Source organism: Pholis gunnellus (assembly GCF_910591455.1).
Source record: "Pholis gunnellus genome assembly, chromosome: 24".
Lineage (NCBI taxonomy): Eukaryota > Metazoa > Chordata > Actinopteri > Perciformes > Pholidae > Pholis > Pholis gunnellus.
Window position 1 is genome coordinate 5,894,391 of NC_136551.1, and position 17,798 is coordinate 5,912,188.

At 44.0% G+C, this 17,798-nt stretch overlaps 1 protein-coding gene across 1 annotated transcript in view; it reads right to left on the reverse strand.

The window, feature by feature from the left end:
* LOC306715590 (voltage-gated inwardly rectifying potassium channel KCNH7-like) overlaps window positions 1-2,391 on the reverse strand; it is a gene marked incomplete at both ends in the record, with an annotated part of 46,387 nt that extends 43,996 nt beyond the window's left edge. Inside the window, 2 exons of the mRNA XM_079186006.1 lie at window positions 1,245-1,475; window positions 2,316-2,391. Of these exons, the coding sequence (XP_079042132.1) occupies window positions 1,245-1,475; window positions 2,316-2,391 (307 nt within the window). The remainder of the gene's footprint in view (window positions 1-1,244; window positions 1,476-2,315) is intronic.
* Between the last annotated feature and the right edge of the window lie 15,407 nt (window positions 2,392-17,798).

The window sequence follows — 17,798 nt, forward strand, 5'->3', positions numbered from 1 at the left end:
TTTCTCTGGATCAGGAGCTTTATGTTTCTCCGACGGCACTCCTGAGTTACCAAACTGTGCTCCGTCACTCTGATGCTCAGTGAGACACGCTCCTCAATTTATAGAGCCCTGGAGTGGGAGAGAACTGAACTTTAGAGGACTTTGCGGAAGTGGTTTACTCTACAATGACTGAAAAAAAATGTAAAGATATCATTTCTGCAGCAATAATCAAATACCTTCAACCTCATAAAAAATTGTCTGCAGGGTTCAACGTTCATGTTTTTTTTTTTCCCCCCGTGGCAAGTGGGTCAGGATCTACTTGCCCAAAGTCAATTTTTACTTGCCCGTGTATTGGTTAATCCATTAATCCTTATTGGTGCCATATTAGAAACTTCACCTTTAGCATTATGCAAGGAGGCTCAATCATGTCAATACATACGTGTGTCATTGTAGGAGGTCACTACATGAACGCTCCCTGACCCACAACAGCTGATGCGACTGGTTTAAACTTTCACTCTGGAGCTGGCCTTGGAACTCATCAAAACAATACCAGCTGTCATGCCAAGTCATGATCTGCCTGCAGTATTCATAAGCAGCATGTGCGCGCCAGTCGATTATGTAAACTATGGGAAAGCTATACAGATAGTCCGTCACAGGCCTGTCAGGCCTGTAGCTGAACGGATGCAGAGTGACTGTACCGTACAGCAGCCACGGTATTTCTTTGGAGACGACGAGAGGAGAAAGCTCACTCCTCGCTATCTCCACATTAGTCTCCAGGGAGGTGAGCTACATCCTTCCCAGGGTGCCCTATCCAGCGCAGGCTAATGAACATCTTTCACAGTGAGCGCTTGCATCATTTCAAAACTGGACTTCACAGCAAAAAGGAAACCTTCACAGCTGCTCTTCTTCCCCCCCCCCCCCCGCCCCTCAGGGATCTAAATGGGTGCACTCAGTGATTTGCTGCTGCAGAATGCTCCAGATAGAGCAGGCTCAGAAGTCAAAATTACCCACCTGGAGAGTGGTGCATCGTAAAAGTCACACATGTATCATGCGTATCTTGCAATAACACTGCAGGTGGGTCTGTCCTGCGCAGCACACAACAAAACCAAATATATTGCGGCCAAAACACGAGGATTACTTTGAGAGAGGGAGTGACAGCGCTTCGGTGGCAACAGTAACAGCACTTCAACAGCTTCACGTCATGTGCCGCACATGCCAGCTGAGCCCCCCCCCCCCCCCCGTAGACACGACGCGCGGGCACTCACCGTCCTTGCGGTGGTAGGTGATCTCCACCTTGCGCTCCTCTGAGCCCAGCAGAGCCTGGGCCACCTGGGCCACCGAGTGCCGGGTGGTGAACTGGCCGTGCAGGAAGTCGCAGGTGCACGGCCGCTGCATGACGTCCGGCCGGGAGAAACCAGTCATCTCGCAGAAGCCGTCATTACAGTAGATGATGGCGCAGTTCTGTACCCGGGCATTGGCTATGATGAATTTCTTATCTGTAGAGGGGAGATTGAGGGAGGAACCATTGTTAATTTGAAGACCAATTTACTGTAACAATTCACTCGCTATTGAACATGTGGATATATATAAATAAATACATGTAAAATGAATACATTTACAGAAATACAGATAGCTGGGTGTAATCTGTTTACATGTGATTATCCTCCACTATATTTGTTAATGGTGCTCAACTGTTCCATTGAATAACAACTCAATAAACCAACTGGATTGCTTGATTCTTGTTTATGAGATTATTAAAGATTGATTATTGCATTTATATATGATTGCAGTTATTGGACATTGCGCTTAAAATAGAATGTAATTAAAGCCACACATTTTCAGCAGTAAAACCTGATTTATGGCACAGGAAATGACTCCTTTGCTTTAATCTACAGGCCTCCAGCGTGGTGTGCAGCCACACAGCACCGCAAATAATTTAGAAAAAACAAACATAACAGGAGGATTTAATAAGGGCAATACAGGTAATTTTTGGGATATGATCTAGGAAGTTATTAAATCTCTTTAATCCTTGTTTGTGATACGCAGATTTTTAAACTACAATTGAGCAGGAGAGGTATCCCGGCACTACAGGACTGTAAAACAAGACAAGGTAGAGGGGTAACCAACTTAATTTACCTCTGACATAAAAGGTAAAACAATGATTTAATTGTAGCCTATCTGCATCATAACCCTCATTATTAAGAAGGCCTATTAGGCGATTTCCTGACGCCTAAATGATTGTTCTCAGCATGCAGCAGCACAGACACAAAAGGCAGGCAGCACAGCACAACGCACCCACACAGCACTGGGCACCAGAGAGACGCGGAGGTACTCACTTTGTCCTTCGAATTTCCGGATAATGACTCCCAGAAATGTGTTTTGTGGCGCAACATGACCCCTCCGGACAGGCATGGTTCCTGGTGATATAAATATAAAATAAAAAATCCTTGGCTTTCCAAGTCAAGAGCAAGCTGGTCCCCCCCCCCCCCCGAAAAAACGCAAAGTTCTAACGGATGACAACCGAAGCCAGAGGGGCTCCCCTGTTTTCTTTGTCACCAGTCAGTCATTCTCGTAAGAAAATCCCCCCCCCCCCCCCCCGTCTCTTTCCCCCCCGTGTTTCCCTTATTTCAACTCCGACGCGTCCCCGGTTGAGCGCATCGCAGAGGCTCGGCCGCGCTCCTCGCCGACGTGAAGCTGGAAAGAAAGGAGTCGGTGAAACGCAGGTCCGCCAACATTTCACCGTCGCTCCTCGAAAGCACGGTGCGCGTGTGGAGCAAGCGCGCGCTTGTGGAGGGATCTATTGTTGTGAAGGGAGACTGATGGTCTCTGGAGCCAATGGCTGAGAGGCTGGCGGAGCGGAGAGGCGCTGCACGCGGACGGTGCTGCGAATAGGGGAAAACCCACATGGATGCGTAGACAAAGCGGCAGACGGAGAGATAGTAGAGGCAGGGCTGGTAACGCAGTACTCTAACGCGTTACAGCCAGGTTAGCTTAGTGCAGACAATTGTATTACATTAGTTTATCAAGTTCAGCCCAATTATTACCGCCTCCCTCCGTTCGTTCGTTTCCGACCTCTCACTTTAACATCACACATTAGTATAATTAAGGTAACGTTAGTTAGCTTAACTTAACCTGTTAAGACTTGCCTTTCTGATGCAAAGGACGCAGAGCAGCCGCACAGCGTCACAAAACCGCGACATTACTTTTGACACTAATTAGCGATTCAATTCGCAGCACCTGCGACTTTTCTTTCTGTGAGTCTCGAGGCCAACAGCGCGGGGAGGGGTGACGTCAGGGCAGCGAGCGCAGGTGTATCGCGTATGTCATTAGTGGAGAGCCCATGGTCACGATTAGGGATGGACGGGGCCGTGTTTTAAATGTCCTCTCAAGCCTCGAGGTTCTTTAAACACACATTAATGCTCCAGTGTCACTGCTTTGGAGTACAAATCAAGTGGCCCGCCGCGCACGAGCAGGCGCTGGCCATGGTGCTGTCGAGGCTTAAATGTTCCTCCCGCTGGTGGTAACAGCACCGTGTAAGACAGGGAACCACCACGGCAGGACCAGCAAAAAAATGTGGTTATTGTGATATTTTACTGATTCCTATTGAAATAAATCCCTTTATTCTGGTGAAAGTACAATGGTATAGAGGGAAAATATACTTAAAGTATAGAAAGTAAAAACAGTATATTCATTCTCCAGATTCTACCCTTTCATACTAATGACTTTATATCCTATTGGGGAGTTTATCCTATAAGAATGCATGCATTTAAAATCCTAATCTGGAAAGTAAATATGTGTTTGAATAGTAACTATATCTGACTATGGCTGTCAGATCAATGTAGTGAAGTGCATTGTTTCAATGTTTCCTTCTGAATTGTAGTGGAGTGGAAGTATAAAGTAGCATAAAATGGAAACACAAGTACTTTGCAGATGTACTTAGGTTCGGCACTTGGAATCCTTATTTTGTATGAAGTCGGTCCTGATACTGTGTTAAAACACTGACAGGCAATCTGGACTAAGGGTTCAATGCTCTCTCCCTCCTCTCTCAATTTATTCCTGCTGTACAACTTTCTTTTCAGATCCAATTCATCCCCTCACACGCACATGCAAATAAACACACCCTGGTCTAGTGAAACATCTGTCCTGGTCTTACACTAGCTCTCCATCTGGTCCATTGAGAGAACGACTCAGTATACATGTAAAAACCAGGGGGGGCGTGGGATGCAGCGAAGGTGGCATATGCTGCTTTTACAACCTTTTGTTTTAACACTGACTCCAGTAGATTCCGTGTGAAGGCAGCCTTTGTTCAACACTGTGCTCCTTGTCATACACCGACAGCTTTCTCTGAATAAAGCATGTGTGGTTTTGTTTCCTTGAGGCTTGTGTCCTGCCTTTCGCACAGATAGTATTAGCTGTGTTAGCGATTATCAGGACTGATCTGCATTTAGCACTCAACAGTTATGATATTTGAATTCATAAAAACAAGCCAATCCACAACAACTATTTTTCTTTCACTGACCCCCCTCTCTGTCTCTGTCTCACAGCAAGCACGACTCACTGACTCACAGCGGTGACACAGTAAAGGGTAAGCCTGCCCTTGAGTCATATCCACATTAAAGGGAATGACAACATTAATAAATTGTATTTTAGCTCATAATTTGCTCACTGAAAGGACAGCTGCCGGTGACGAACAGCAATTTAACATAGAGAAGAATATAATCCTGACAAAGTGAGTAGCTCTTGCACACACTCATCAGTGTCTTTATTACTGTAGTTCAGCACAGAGGAGATGAAGGAATTCCTGTTTGGGATATTACACTGAGTACACTATCCAAAAGTTTAAAAAAGCCTGATACAAATGTCCGTGTGGAAATCTCTCCTACAAGACAAACCAAACATTTTAAAGGACATCTAGAAGATATATGTTTGCACTGAAAGCTCATTCCACCAAGACCAACACAAAGGTTGTGGGGAACTGGGGAAACAGACACATTATTGCCTCAGGGCCAGGCCAAAAAACACACTGAAGCTATAGAAAACTACAACCTACATGTCCATTTCAGCACAGTGGACAGCCAAACTAGAATATCTCAACAACTGATTCCATGAAATTTGTACAGACGTTTATGGTCCCCAGAGGATGAGTCCTACTGACTTTGGTGACAGACACTCATGGTCCCCAGAGGATGAGTCCTACTGACTTTGGTGACAGACACTCATGGTCCCCAGAGGATGAGTCCTACTGACTTTGGTGCCAGACACTCATGGTCCCCAGAGGATGAGTCCTACTGACTTTGGTGCCAGACACTCATGGTCCCCAGAGGATGAGTCCTACTGACTTTGGTGACAGACATTCATGGTCCCTAGATGATCAGTCCTTTGGTGACAGATGATCATGGTTCCCAGATGATATAGCCTAATGACTTTGGCGATCACCTGGTTTTTCCTTCATGGCCACCGTAAGGTTGAAAGGTTGAATTTCTAAAACACAATTAATAAAATAAGTGATAATAACAAACACACATTTTTGGAGATGAATTGTTAAAATTAAAAACTAAAAGTCATGTAATATGAAGTGCAGTCTTTGTAGAACTAGATCAGACTCGCTCATCTGTGTGTGAACGAAACATAACAATATCTGAGCGATGGATCCTGATTAACCTCATGAAAACAGTGCATTATGGGGTGGATTCTTTGGAGGTGAGATGGCTCAATCAGAACAACAAAGGTTTCAACAAACTCAAACTGGTAGATCATTTCTGAGAAGTGACAAAAATACCAGTATTCTCCCATCTTCTCCTTTCTATAAGCCCCTTGAATACCTCTTACCAGATGCTATTGGCAAGGAGGCTCAGTGCTTTATGGGAACTGATTGCAATAAATAGATACAACTTTATTTACTTTCACTTATCTGTTTATGCCCTTTATGAGATGGCATCTTCCCGACCAGATTTATGAGTCTCGGTCAGTCAAGGACATTAAGTTTTATCCCTAAGAAGCTGGTAAGGGTGTAATGAATAATTAAGTTGAAATTAAACAATGCAAGAGGGATGTGGGTCTTAGTGGTAATACATGAGGGAATTCTGCAGTAAAGCTAGAGGGCTTGAGTGTATTTCAGAAGAGATGTTTCCTGTGGTTCTGAGTTCAGCTTTATTCTATTAAGTGCAACCAAGTGATCATTTCTATCAGACCTAAATATTAAGACCCTTTGCCTCATGGGAAATATTGTCTGTGAGGAGAGTCAGTCTGTCCAACAATGTTATGGTCAAATGAATTTATCCAGTGATTGAGTTCTAAAACTGTAATAATAAAGCTTTAATTATGGCAACCCACTCTCCAGATAAAATGTCTTCATTGTATGTTCCTGCAAACCATGCAGTGCGTTGTATATCAGCCTCATATCATTATTGCATAAACGCACCATGCCATGTGGTTAACGTTGTTAAACAATTGGTTACAATACTACTTGGTTAAGGTTAGAAAAAAAAAATCTGGGTTTGTATTAAAATAATAACGTAATAACGTAACAACGTAACGAGCGGAAATAAATAACAAGCAGCCCTTTCCTGCGTAAGTCACGTAACAAGCTTAAAAACGACACTAACAGCGGTCTCCTGGGTGAAAGTCCTGTGTTTATTTGACCCATCCACCATCCATTCTCGCTTGTTACACTAATTATTATACAACGTAACTTTCAATAACGCCCACTCAATGTAGTACCTCACTTGCCTTGCACGTCGCTCGTTGCACCACGTCACTTGATCTGACCGAATGCCCCAAAAAAACGTATTCATATTTACTGACAACTGGGTAAACATAAAATGAACATGGTGATATGTGGTCAATGTCCTGTACGAAGATTGGGTCAATTTGACCCCAGGCGGTTTTAGCTGTACAAAACATAGAGAAAAATATTTTATACACATTTGTTTAGCTTGTTGCTGATGTTGAGGTCACTATCGCATCGCAATGTTATAATATTTAGGGCCCTAACCCGCCATAAGCATACCTGTGGTGATGCGAGATCCCTCGATGGTTCATGAGGGAGGATCAAACATAGCCTGTACTGTAGCCTTCTTGTACATTTGAGGGTAACAGGAGGGGAAAAACCATCTCAAGCTATGCCTTTTTTGAATGAGGATGGATGTTATTCTCTGGGTTTTGGCAGGTCATGCCTGCGTTAAAAAAGGACTGAGAGCTGAAACAGCCACTTTATAATTGGAGCTGAGTCAGCAGGTGAATCACCATCATCACCATCAATCACCATCATTATGATGTATCAGAGAAAGGGATTACTGTGGTGTGTAACCTTGCCCTGGGCCCTGCTAATTAGTTAGACTAATACCAAACACTGCCAGCTCCAGATAGGCTGTCACTCATGTAGCAGGAAGGTCCAGAGTTGGCGTTGCATGTGGTAGAGTGATACAGAGACAGTGGAAGTGAGGAGTACCGAGGCTGTCCTTTAACCTCGGGTTTAAGACCCCTGGACAGCAAACATCCATCCTGCTGAACTGTCCTAGAGCTAAGGCAGACACTGAATTCCCACCTGCTCCTGAGATGTTCAGCCAAATGAGAACTTCCCTCTTCAATCAGTAGTATAACACATCATTATCCCCTCCCGTGTCAGTGCTAAATCATTTAAAATTGGCTTTGTCATGCAGAATTTAGGGACACTGCACGCTGTCAAATAGCCGCGGTCCACTTAATGTGACACAGGATTTAAAGGTTGGGACCGACAAGGGGTTTATTCTCCAGATTGTGTGGGTGTAAGAACGCTAACATGGTTAATTACATGGGCTGCCAACAAACCAGCAGTGATTTCCCCCGGTGGTTGTAAAGGATCTCTGTTACTATGAGGCATTTTCCCCGACCTCATCCCATGAGACAGGCTCAGTGTACTGTAGGCTGTGCGGCAGTCGTTAAATAAACCCCACACTGCCAAATCCACTCAACATCAGCCCATTCATGACCACAGAGTGGAGCGGACAGTAGTGTATGAGTGTTTATCTGGTTTAATCTGGATCATCTGCATATTTGTTCACTGCACATCATGACTGGACAGAAAGTCTGTTTGAGAGGCAGAGACAGAGGTTCTCCAAAAATCTGATGTTTTCTGTTGTTTTTATACCCATATGGCGCAAATGTCTAGGTGGGGGTAGTTCATTTTGACTGATACACTATCAGAAGATCCCTATTTTCCAAATCATGGGCTGAGATATTTTTGGGGAAATACACATAATTTTCAGAAATTTCTGGATATAATCTGGTTTTGGCACAGTGATGCTTATAGCTAATCAGCATCACAATGTCAATGCTAACATGTTTAGGAAATAATTACGTCACAAGATCAGAAAAGTGATTTGGATTCATCCTCTGGGGACCGTGAATATCTGTGAAAAGTTGTGCTGATCCATCAAGTACATGCGGGGTCGACTGTCGGTCAGCGGTAGAGCAGGTTTGTCCTTCAATCAGAACTTTTTATCATAAGCATAACTAACTAACAATGAATTTACAATTGTCAATGATGATGTATCTTGATGGCGATAACGTTGTGATAATCAGTTGAATCAATGAGGGTATACCCATGTCAGTCCTATCATGCCAGTGCTTCCTCAGTGAGACAACAACCTCTGTGTTAATCTCCCAACTGGCATTGGCCTTTAGCCTCCCTGCAGCTACAGCCGCTGCTGCTGCTGGGGTTGTTTTTGAAACTATAAGCCTGACTCTATCAGCTCGGTTGGTCCATTCATTTTTAACTTAATCTGTTAGGTATGTGGAGCAATTTGGATCGGGCAGCCAGGCCTTGGCCCCTAATCCGCGGATCTCACCAGGGCAAATGACTGCCCACACCCAGGAATGACCCCCCACGCTCTGTTTATTTCTGCCTCTTGTTGTTATCGTTGGCCCCTGATCTCCGCTTTCTCGTTCCCTGATCTCGGCTGGGAGCCAGGAGAAGACAATAGGACAAGGCTGACCGTCAGAAAGAGCACAGCTGAATGGTCGCATAAAGTAAGTCAGAATAGAAAAGTCTCCGAAAAGAGAAAGGCACCGATGATGAGGACTCAATGAGGATCCAATGGTGCTGGTTGGACTTTTGGTGTCAACTTTGTCCCAGACTTTTTCCAAAGCTGGCCCCCTTCCACAGATAAATGTCTCACCTTCCCTCATCTGCTGTCTTGCTATCTTTTGGGAGCGGTTCAGCTCAGCGGTTCATGGGAAATACGTGCCCGGGAGTTGGCGTGTCAACGATAACCCGCGTGTCACTCCAAGATACCGCCCGGCGGCTCTCCGTAAAACCCGTGGCTTTGTCTTCTGTCAGTGTCGCCATCACAGCTAAACGCCTGTGACTGCACAGCTCATCGCCAGAGAGAGGTGTCATCCCAGAGATGTATCAGCCTGCAACATGTCCCCGTCTCTTTGCTGGTCCACTCGAGGTGCAAAAGTGGACTGACTCAGGGTCGTGTGTGTGTGTCTGTTTGTGTATGTACTTGTGTGGCTGTCCTTGTGAGAGTAGATTTGAGTTTAAGCACATTGAAGGCGGGGCCATTTTGGTAAAGTGAGCTCATTTTGGCCTGTTCCCACTTCCTCATGGAGTTATGACCATGGCCAGATAAACCTGTTTGAAGGCCTCAGGGCAGAATTGGCCATTCGACTGGCCCATCTGGCCTCCCAGCTCCCATCAAGTACAGTGCACACTATAGTCCTCCAGTCCTCCTATACTGAAAATAGAGGTTGTCGGTATTGACGATCACCGTGATATTTATACAATACACATATGATAATATTTTGTAAATAATTTGGTACCTCTTAAATCACGCTTTTGTACAGTTATGGTTAGTTTATCTCTCAACCTCCCTACACTCATATGAGCGTGTAGTGATAATCTGATGTTGTGAAAGCCCTGAACTGGAATACTATCAGTTTTATTGCATCTGAGTTTGATAGTAATTTGAGGTTATTTGATGAAACACAACGTTATTTGGGAAAATTAACCATGTGAGGAGAGATGGCATAGAAATTTAGAAAATTCATGGTTCCAATACGATGCATGAATGATCGATGGTTCTCTCCATGCAGAGAATGTGCGTGAATGGGTGAAGGTTGACCTGGCAGTGCACACCACTTTGCGGGGTCGGAAGACTAGAAAGGAGCTACATAAATGCCGTCCATTTACCACTTGCATTTGGGATGAGCAAACATTTCAAAGAGTTTATAAAGACGGTTTCTTTTCAGATCCTCATTAGCACAAATCTCAAGCCAGGTCTCAGATCAGCCTCTTGTCCCAGTTCCCACCACCAAACGCATGAGCATAGCACTCAGTCCTGTTTCTGCATTTAGCATTTCCTCTCCCCACTATGACTCCCGCCGAGAGACGTCAACGAAATCCTCTGTCACTTCTGAAATTACAGCTGCGGTGCCAAGTTCCGCCATTTGGCTTCTCCTCACGCGCAGCCCGCCTTGTAAACACGTGTTAACACCTGAAATTTGCACTCTCCACACACCTCTGTGTGTAATTAAATGAAGCGGTGATTGCAATTACAGATGGAGACAATTGCATCTATTTATGAGAGCAGCTGTTTGTTCCCTCAGCTGCAGAATCACAAACATGTCACATGAATCATCTTCTGGCAACAATGGTGAGTCGGCGCTCGCATCTGAGGAAGGATATTGGAACTAAGTCTTGTAAAAATATCACTCACTTGGAAGCAGAACTACTTTGGGGATATCGAATTTCAAGATACTTTTTACTTTGATTGTGAGTATATACAATGTGGTTGCACTTTGTAGTCATTGTAGTGAACAATTTCAGCATTCTTTCCCCATAAACTCGCCTTGGAAACAGTTTTTATCTGAAAATTAGTTGCTAACGAAAAAGCATTCAAGACAGTCAAGAACATAAACATCATTTTCCAGCATTCTCTCAGTCTCAGTACAATACATACTACGCACAGACCCGATTAGACCAACATTATAATGTAGTGCGATTAGTGTTGACAGAGCACACAGGGACAGGAGTCATTTTAGATTTTGTTTACCTATTGAATTACATTTTGATAATCCCTTGTATTTCAGTACAGTAGTCCAAATCTATCCCTCTAGTGTTTGTAGCTCTTGCTGTTACAGTGCACTAGTGATGGTGTGTTCACACCATTAGAATGTTCATCCCTGCACAGTATAAAGCTCCAACTAGCATTAGCTTAGCATAAAAACAGGGGGGAAAGTCCAAAGTTAACATTGATTATTTAATCCCAACAAAAAGTATAAAAACAGGCCTATATCTCGGCCGGAGGCAAAACTCGAGGAAGTAGTCCCACACATAGCCCCATGTAAACACACAACTTTTTGTTTTCACGCTATGTGGCTTCACAATGTATTTCTGTGTGTGTGCATTCATGTTAGATGTTTCAACGCTCCCTGTTTTTGTATGTTTGTACAGTATGTTCTTTCACACTCTGCCTCCTGGGAATTTGAATGCTCCTTAAATGTGCGTGCGCACCTGTGTTTGTGTTCAGTCTTGTCAGTTCATGAGGGGCTGATGGTTTCAGATGGCCTAACTATTAAGAGGTCATCCCTCTGGAGGCTCCCTATGCTATAGCTCCATCCCTTCTGTTCATTACCGTACTCTTGTCAAAATCTCCGGCAGCGCTCCAGCCGCCCCTCCTTTTCCTCTCTCCCCCGGTCTCTTACTCGCCTGCTCTCATTCTGTGCCAGCTCCAGCCGGTGTGAGGGATCAGGAGCCGGGGTTGCCGTGGCAACTTGTCCCATCCCTATCGCTGAATGGATCATCCCTGGATTGTGTCGCCACCTCCGCCTCCCCACAAAGCAAACACAAAACAGACACACACACCAACTTCTTCCCCTCTGCCTCTTGTTTCCCCCCTTGAAAACAAACGATTTTGATTTATCTATGTTTTCGTTCATTTCGTTCCCTTCCTCTCTTCATCTGTCACTATATTTTCCCTGAGTCAGCCAGGTTGGTCAGCTGACGTTTCGTGCGGCAGCCAGAGTAAGATGAAATAGGCCTTTGTCAAACGCTTGTTTTTCATGATGCTTTTCTGGGATCTCCCATCATGCCTCCTCCATTGTCACGGTACTGATACCTTTCCTGTGGGTCTCTGACATCTAAATAATGTGGACAGCACATGGATGCAAGCATACACAAGCAGACACACAAGAGCTGTCCTTGAGGCGCAAATAATCCTACTGGATCAGTTAAACCTCATGAAAGTAAGACTTCAACAACATTTCACTGCACTGAAGCCTGGTGAAAAGGTAAAGGGTAAAACAAGCGGTGCTGTACAGCTGACATTATGAATCGCCAACTTATGTTATTAGCATCTAATCACCTTCTGTTCTTACAAGTACAAGCTATGATACTGCACATTTTTTACTGTGTATAATCTAATTCGCTATACAGCTGACAGTAGATCATAAACACTCTTGGCACAAATTAATGGAAATGAGTTTACCGTCATCTTGATGGCGCTTTGCAAAAAGTTAAGGAATCACCAAAGTATCTTATGATTTATCCTGAGAGAAACATGAATGTCTGCGACAAATTCGATGGCGTTCTGGCAATTACGAACTGCATGTCAGTGCAGGAGGACTATCCAGGTGATCATCAAGGTCTGTAGGATTTATCCTCTGGGAACCATGAACGTCTTTACCAACGTTTGGGGGAATCCATTTAATAGATGTTGAAGTATTTCCATGGATAGGAAATGTACCTGCTGGTGGCACTAAAGGAAAAGCCCACCAAAGTCATTAGGATTCATCTTCTGGGGACAATGAATGTCGGTACTGAATTTCATGCCATTTAGAAAAAAACAATTACAATACAATCCAATACCAATAACCATATGAGTACCCTTAAAGCGATACCGATACATAGATTCCTGTCAAGATGTATTTCAACATAAATATCAAAATGTTTTTTCAGAAGATTACCAACCCTACCTTTAAGTCAAACAATAGTCTTTTTTTCTACATTTGGGTAAAAAAACAATAGAATTCAGGCATCGTTTGACTGGAGAAGTTTCAATACTACTTGATATTGGGTTATTTAGAAGAATACCCAGCCCTACTGCCAATCGATCCAATTGTTGTTGACAAATGTCATGAACAAACCAAAATGTGACCCCCATGGTTGCACTAAAGAAAAAGTCAAGATATGGTCAAAGTCATCAGGATTTATCCTCTGGGGGCCATGACTGTCTGTATTAAATTTCATGGCAACCCATCCTAAGGTTATGTTACAGACTGGACAAAAATGGTGGCCCAACATTGCCATCCATATATAGAGCCACTCCACTATCACCGCTAAAAAAGGGTTCACAGAATTTACATCGATTTTTACATTAACCTCCGTCTTTTAATTGCCGTTCAAGTTTGGTACCTGCGCTCAATAAACTGTGCTTATTACTGCCTCGAGGCCACTGTTGCCAAGTTTCAAAGAAAAGCAGCTCTCGGTTGATCAAAGAGTTTAGGGAGAGTTGCCAGGTGATGTTATTATTTTCCACATGAATAGATATCCTGCAGCGCCAGGCTCTCAGAGGAGAGACAGGCCCACACTGTACTGTATATCAAGCGCACTGTGATCAACACATCACTTTAGATTAGACATGACAGTGCTGCAAGTGGACATGCGCTGGCGTCGGCCGCACCAATTTACCACCAGAAGCCTCGGGAGTCAACTCACTACTCCTCATGGTTCAAATAAAACCGCTAAATTTGTTTCAAGCTGCTCCCGACAGAAATCAAGTCACCTGGAGCTGCCTGAGAAGTCGCTAAATCGAGTTACATTTTCCCCTGGCTCTGAAAAATGTTTGATTAAACCCAAATTAAAATCTGCCAATACACATTACTCCACACACACACATGCATCATCGACCCTGCCTAATATCTTGACAGGACAATCCATTTAAAACGTGTCATACAAGGTGAAGTTGCCCCCTGATAAATCTCCTGCATTGATTTATGGCTAATGACATTGAGAGATAAATGCAAAAAGCTCCTACATTTAGCTTATTGACACGGCGCATCGAGTGACAGATTGCTGACTGACAATCTTATTCTAGGACAGTAAAGCTACCACCAGCTAATTGACAGTATAAAGGGCTAAATAAAGAATGCAGCTTTAATCTACGGGGATATTTATAGTGTCGCTCCTGGATGTCTCCTTCAAATGTAATCAGTGACTAAATTCAGTGTGTTAATGTCTCCAAAAGCTCCTGAATGCTTCTGTTTCTGTTTTTTCAGGGCCCCGAGATCTAAGACCTGAATTATTATTTGTCAGTATTCAATTCTGACGGAGCAAATATCAACTGAGCCAGTATAAATCCACATCCGTCAGAGTTAATCGCCTCTGTGAGTGCACAAACAACTCACCAGTGAAAACCCCAAGAAGTAATCACTGAAAATCAACACTGATTAACAAATAGTTTGACATTTTGGGTTTGTTTTCTTTCCTGAACAGTGATACCACTCTCCAATGCCTGTCTGTTTAATATGAGGATAGAGCCAGGAGAAGATTAGCTTAGCGTAGCATAATTTATTTATCTGTGTCCAAAATAGTAAATGGAGTCATCCATTTTTACATTTACAGGCTAAACAAATGAGATACAACATATTAACTAGTGAGCGTTTGAGGTTCTGATAAGTGTTTTTCTTTACTTTGGACAGTGTCGTGCTAGTTGTTTACTACTTCCAGTCTTTATGCTAAGCTAAGCTAACTGTCTCTTTGGTCTAGCTTCATATTTAGCCTACAGACATGAGAGTGGCATCTATCATCTCACATTACTTTCGGCGGGAAAGTGAATGAAATGTGGAACTATTTCCGAAACGTTAAGACAAATTGCTGTGTGACGTAGAGCCAGTTAAATCTTGCACATGCTACATGCTATGCTACGCCTCTTAGGACTTCTAAATGAAGCCACAGTTTTACACGGAATCTCTCTTCAGTCAACTTATCTGCTTTACTTAGGTTTTTTTAAATGATTGTAACTGCATTTTTGTTTTGTACATTATAGTTCCAGCGCAACAATTTAATCTGCCTGGGCTTTGAAGTAAACACTGAGGACTAGTGTCAGTCAAACAAGGGTGGAAACCAACAAGTCTTAGTTTACTGAAGTCGTAATGGTGTAATTAAACACAATTAATCAGAGCTGCCAAGCAGCTGATAGTGTGACGCCATCAGTGCACCTCACATGGCCTCAATGTAACAGGAGCCTGAGCCTGCCTCCAGGGCAAAGGAAACTATAGAAGCAACTACAGGATTCAGTTTCTCTTATAGGGCACCTCTGCAAGCAACTGGCCTCATTAGACACCACAAAGTTATTTAGAGGTAAGGAGGGATGTCACCTGGAGAATCACCTACAGAATGTGTCACAACACTGGTTAAGGTTTTTGAATGTCATGCTTTCCTCTGGGGACAATGAATGTCGGTACAGAATTTCATGCCATTTAGGGCTGGGTATCGTTAAAAAAACGTTACGATACCATTACCCATATGAGTACCCTTAAAGTGATACCGATACATAACCCTTTTTTCTAGTTTTGGGGACAAATACCAAGAGAATTCAGGCATTGTTTGACTGGAGAAGCATCCTCTGGGGACCATGACTGTCTGTATTAAATTTCATGACAACCCATCCTAAGGTTGAGATATTATAATCAGGACAAAAATGGTGGACCAACATTGCCATAGAGCCACTCCACTAGCACGGCTAAAAAAAGTGTGCCCAGAATTTAAATACATTTTTACACTAACCTCTGTCTTTTAATTGCCGTTCAAGTTTGCTACCTGCGCTGTGCTTCTTACTGCCTCGAGGCCACTGTTGCCAAGTTTCAAAGAGAAGCAGCTCTCGGGCTGATCAAAGAGTTGAGGGAGAGTTGCCAGGTGATGTTATTATTTTCCACATGAATAGATATCCTGCAGCGCCAGGAGGAGAGACAGGCCCACACTGTACTGTATATCAAGCGCACTGTGATCAACACATCACTTTAGATTAGACACGACAGTGCAGCAAAGTGGACATGCGCTGGCGTCGGCCGCACCAATTTACCACCAGGAGCCGCGGGAGTCGACGCACCTCCGAAAGCAACTGTCCTCATTAGAGGTAAGGAGGGATGTCACCTGGAGAGTCACCTGGAGGATTTTTTACAACATTAGTTAAGGCTTTTGAATGTCATGCTTTCTCAACAGAAAATGTGTTACGGTTTCGCAGAGAGCTGCAATCATGCCAGAACTCTCAGGGTGGTAATATCGGTGACCTACTGTATAGTGTTATTCCAACACTAAATATTTTATGAAGTGGGTGTCACTGTATTGTATTCATGAAGCAAAGGTCTGTGAAACCTGTGACTTGGTTTCGAAGATATAATCTAGCTGTTATTTCTTACAGGTGAATGGAAATCTTAATCTCAGCGGCTATGAGGAATTTAACAGCTTTTGTTCAGTGTAATAAGAGGAATTTGTGTGTTCTATTATAAGCGCTTGTCTCACGGATGAACAATGAGTTTATATCGCCCTCTGTTGGCGATACCATTTAAACACACCTATCATGTGTCTTGTGTTGGGCTTTCTGCCCGAAAGGTTTCATTTGATCCCCATTGGATTAATTGCGATCATTTACAAGTCTGGCTCTCAAAGGGGGTTAACACAATGTGAAAGAGGAGCCACGACTTCAAACACACACCATCGCCGGTGTCAGTCAACCTCGGCTGTAGGGGTCAAAGCTCAGGGCGCGCTTGATTTCCGCGTCTCGATCAATCATTTACCGCACCTTTTCAAATCAAACCCGGTGTCGGCCCGGGCCTGCTGCCAGCGTAGCCGAGTATCGCTCGCTGTCATTAACTATACAACAACTAAAGAGAGATGAACGAAACTGGAGGAGTGAACTTCGCCAACTGGGAGTAATACACCTGCCCAAGTGCCAGTCTATCTCCATCTGTCTGCTTCCCTTTCTCCATTACTCAGCCCCGAATCACATTCTGTGCGTCTGCTCCGTTCAGATCCCCGACCAGGACCCGGGCCGAGATGAGAGGCTTTGTCGTGTCTGGAGAGATCTAAACCACTTAGAGGATGAGCAGTGGTCTGAGCTCCCTTCAGACATCCTAGCGCAGCATTCTGCTGAGAATAAGATCCTGGTGGAGCCCTGTTTAGCCACAGATAGCAGGCTAAGTGCCCTGTTAGTTCACTCCATCCCCAACCCTTCCAGCTCCATTCCCAAGAGCCTCTTAAGAGATGCTGTGTAGCTCCTTCTTTTTTTCCTTCTTCCTCCTCTCAAAAGCAGCTGAGCACAGAAAAACACATTTGTCACACTGAGGAGATTTACAGGTATCGACGCCTGTTACAGCCCATCAACCTCCTCCTACAGTACAGCTTTATGGACACAGGCTGCATTTGTTAAGCTATTAATGGTAAGTATTTCCTTTTCATTGGATTTATGAGCAGGCCGCCTTCCCATATCGAGTTGAAAGATAAAGCTGGCAATATTCCCTTTTTAAACAATGGTGTTGGTACTTGACGGGCGGACAGCGGGACGGAGCTCGGGACTCCGGTGGTGGTGCTTGGTGCTCAAACACAGTCACGGTTTCCTCGTGTTGAGTTTTGGAGGTGAGGATGTCGCTTGGTCAATTTTCACTTAGAGAGTGAACAAACTCCGCACGCTCTGTGCTCAGATGACTCTTCCCACGTAGGAAAAAACGTATATATTTACTGACACGTATACCCAGGGGTTGTATCCAAGTGGCCGGGGGTTAAAGATTTCAAAAAGAACCCTCACTGCCCTGCGCTTTGGAGCATCTCTTCAGGCCCG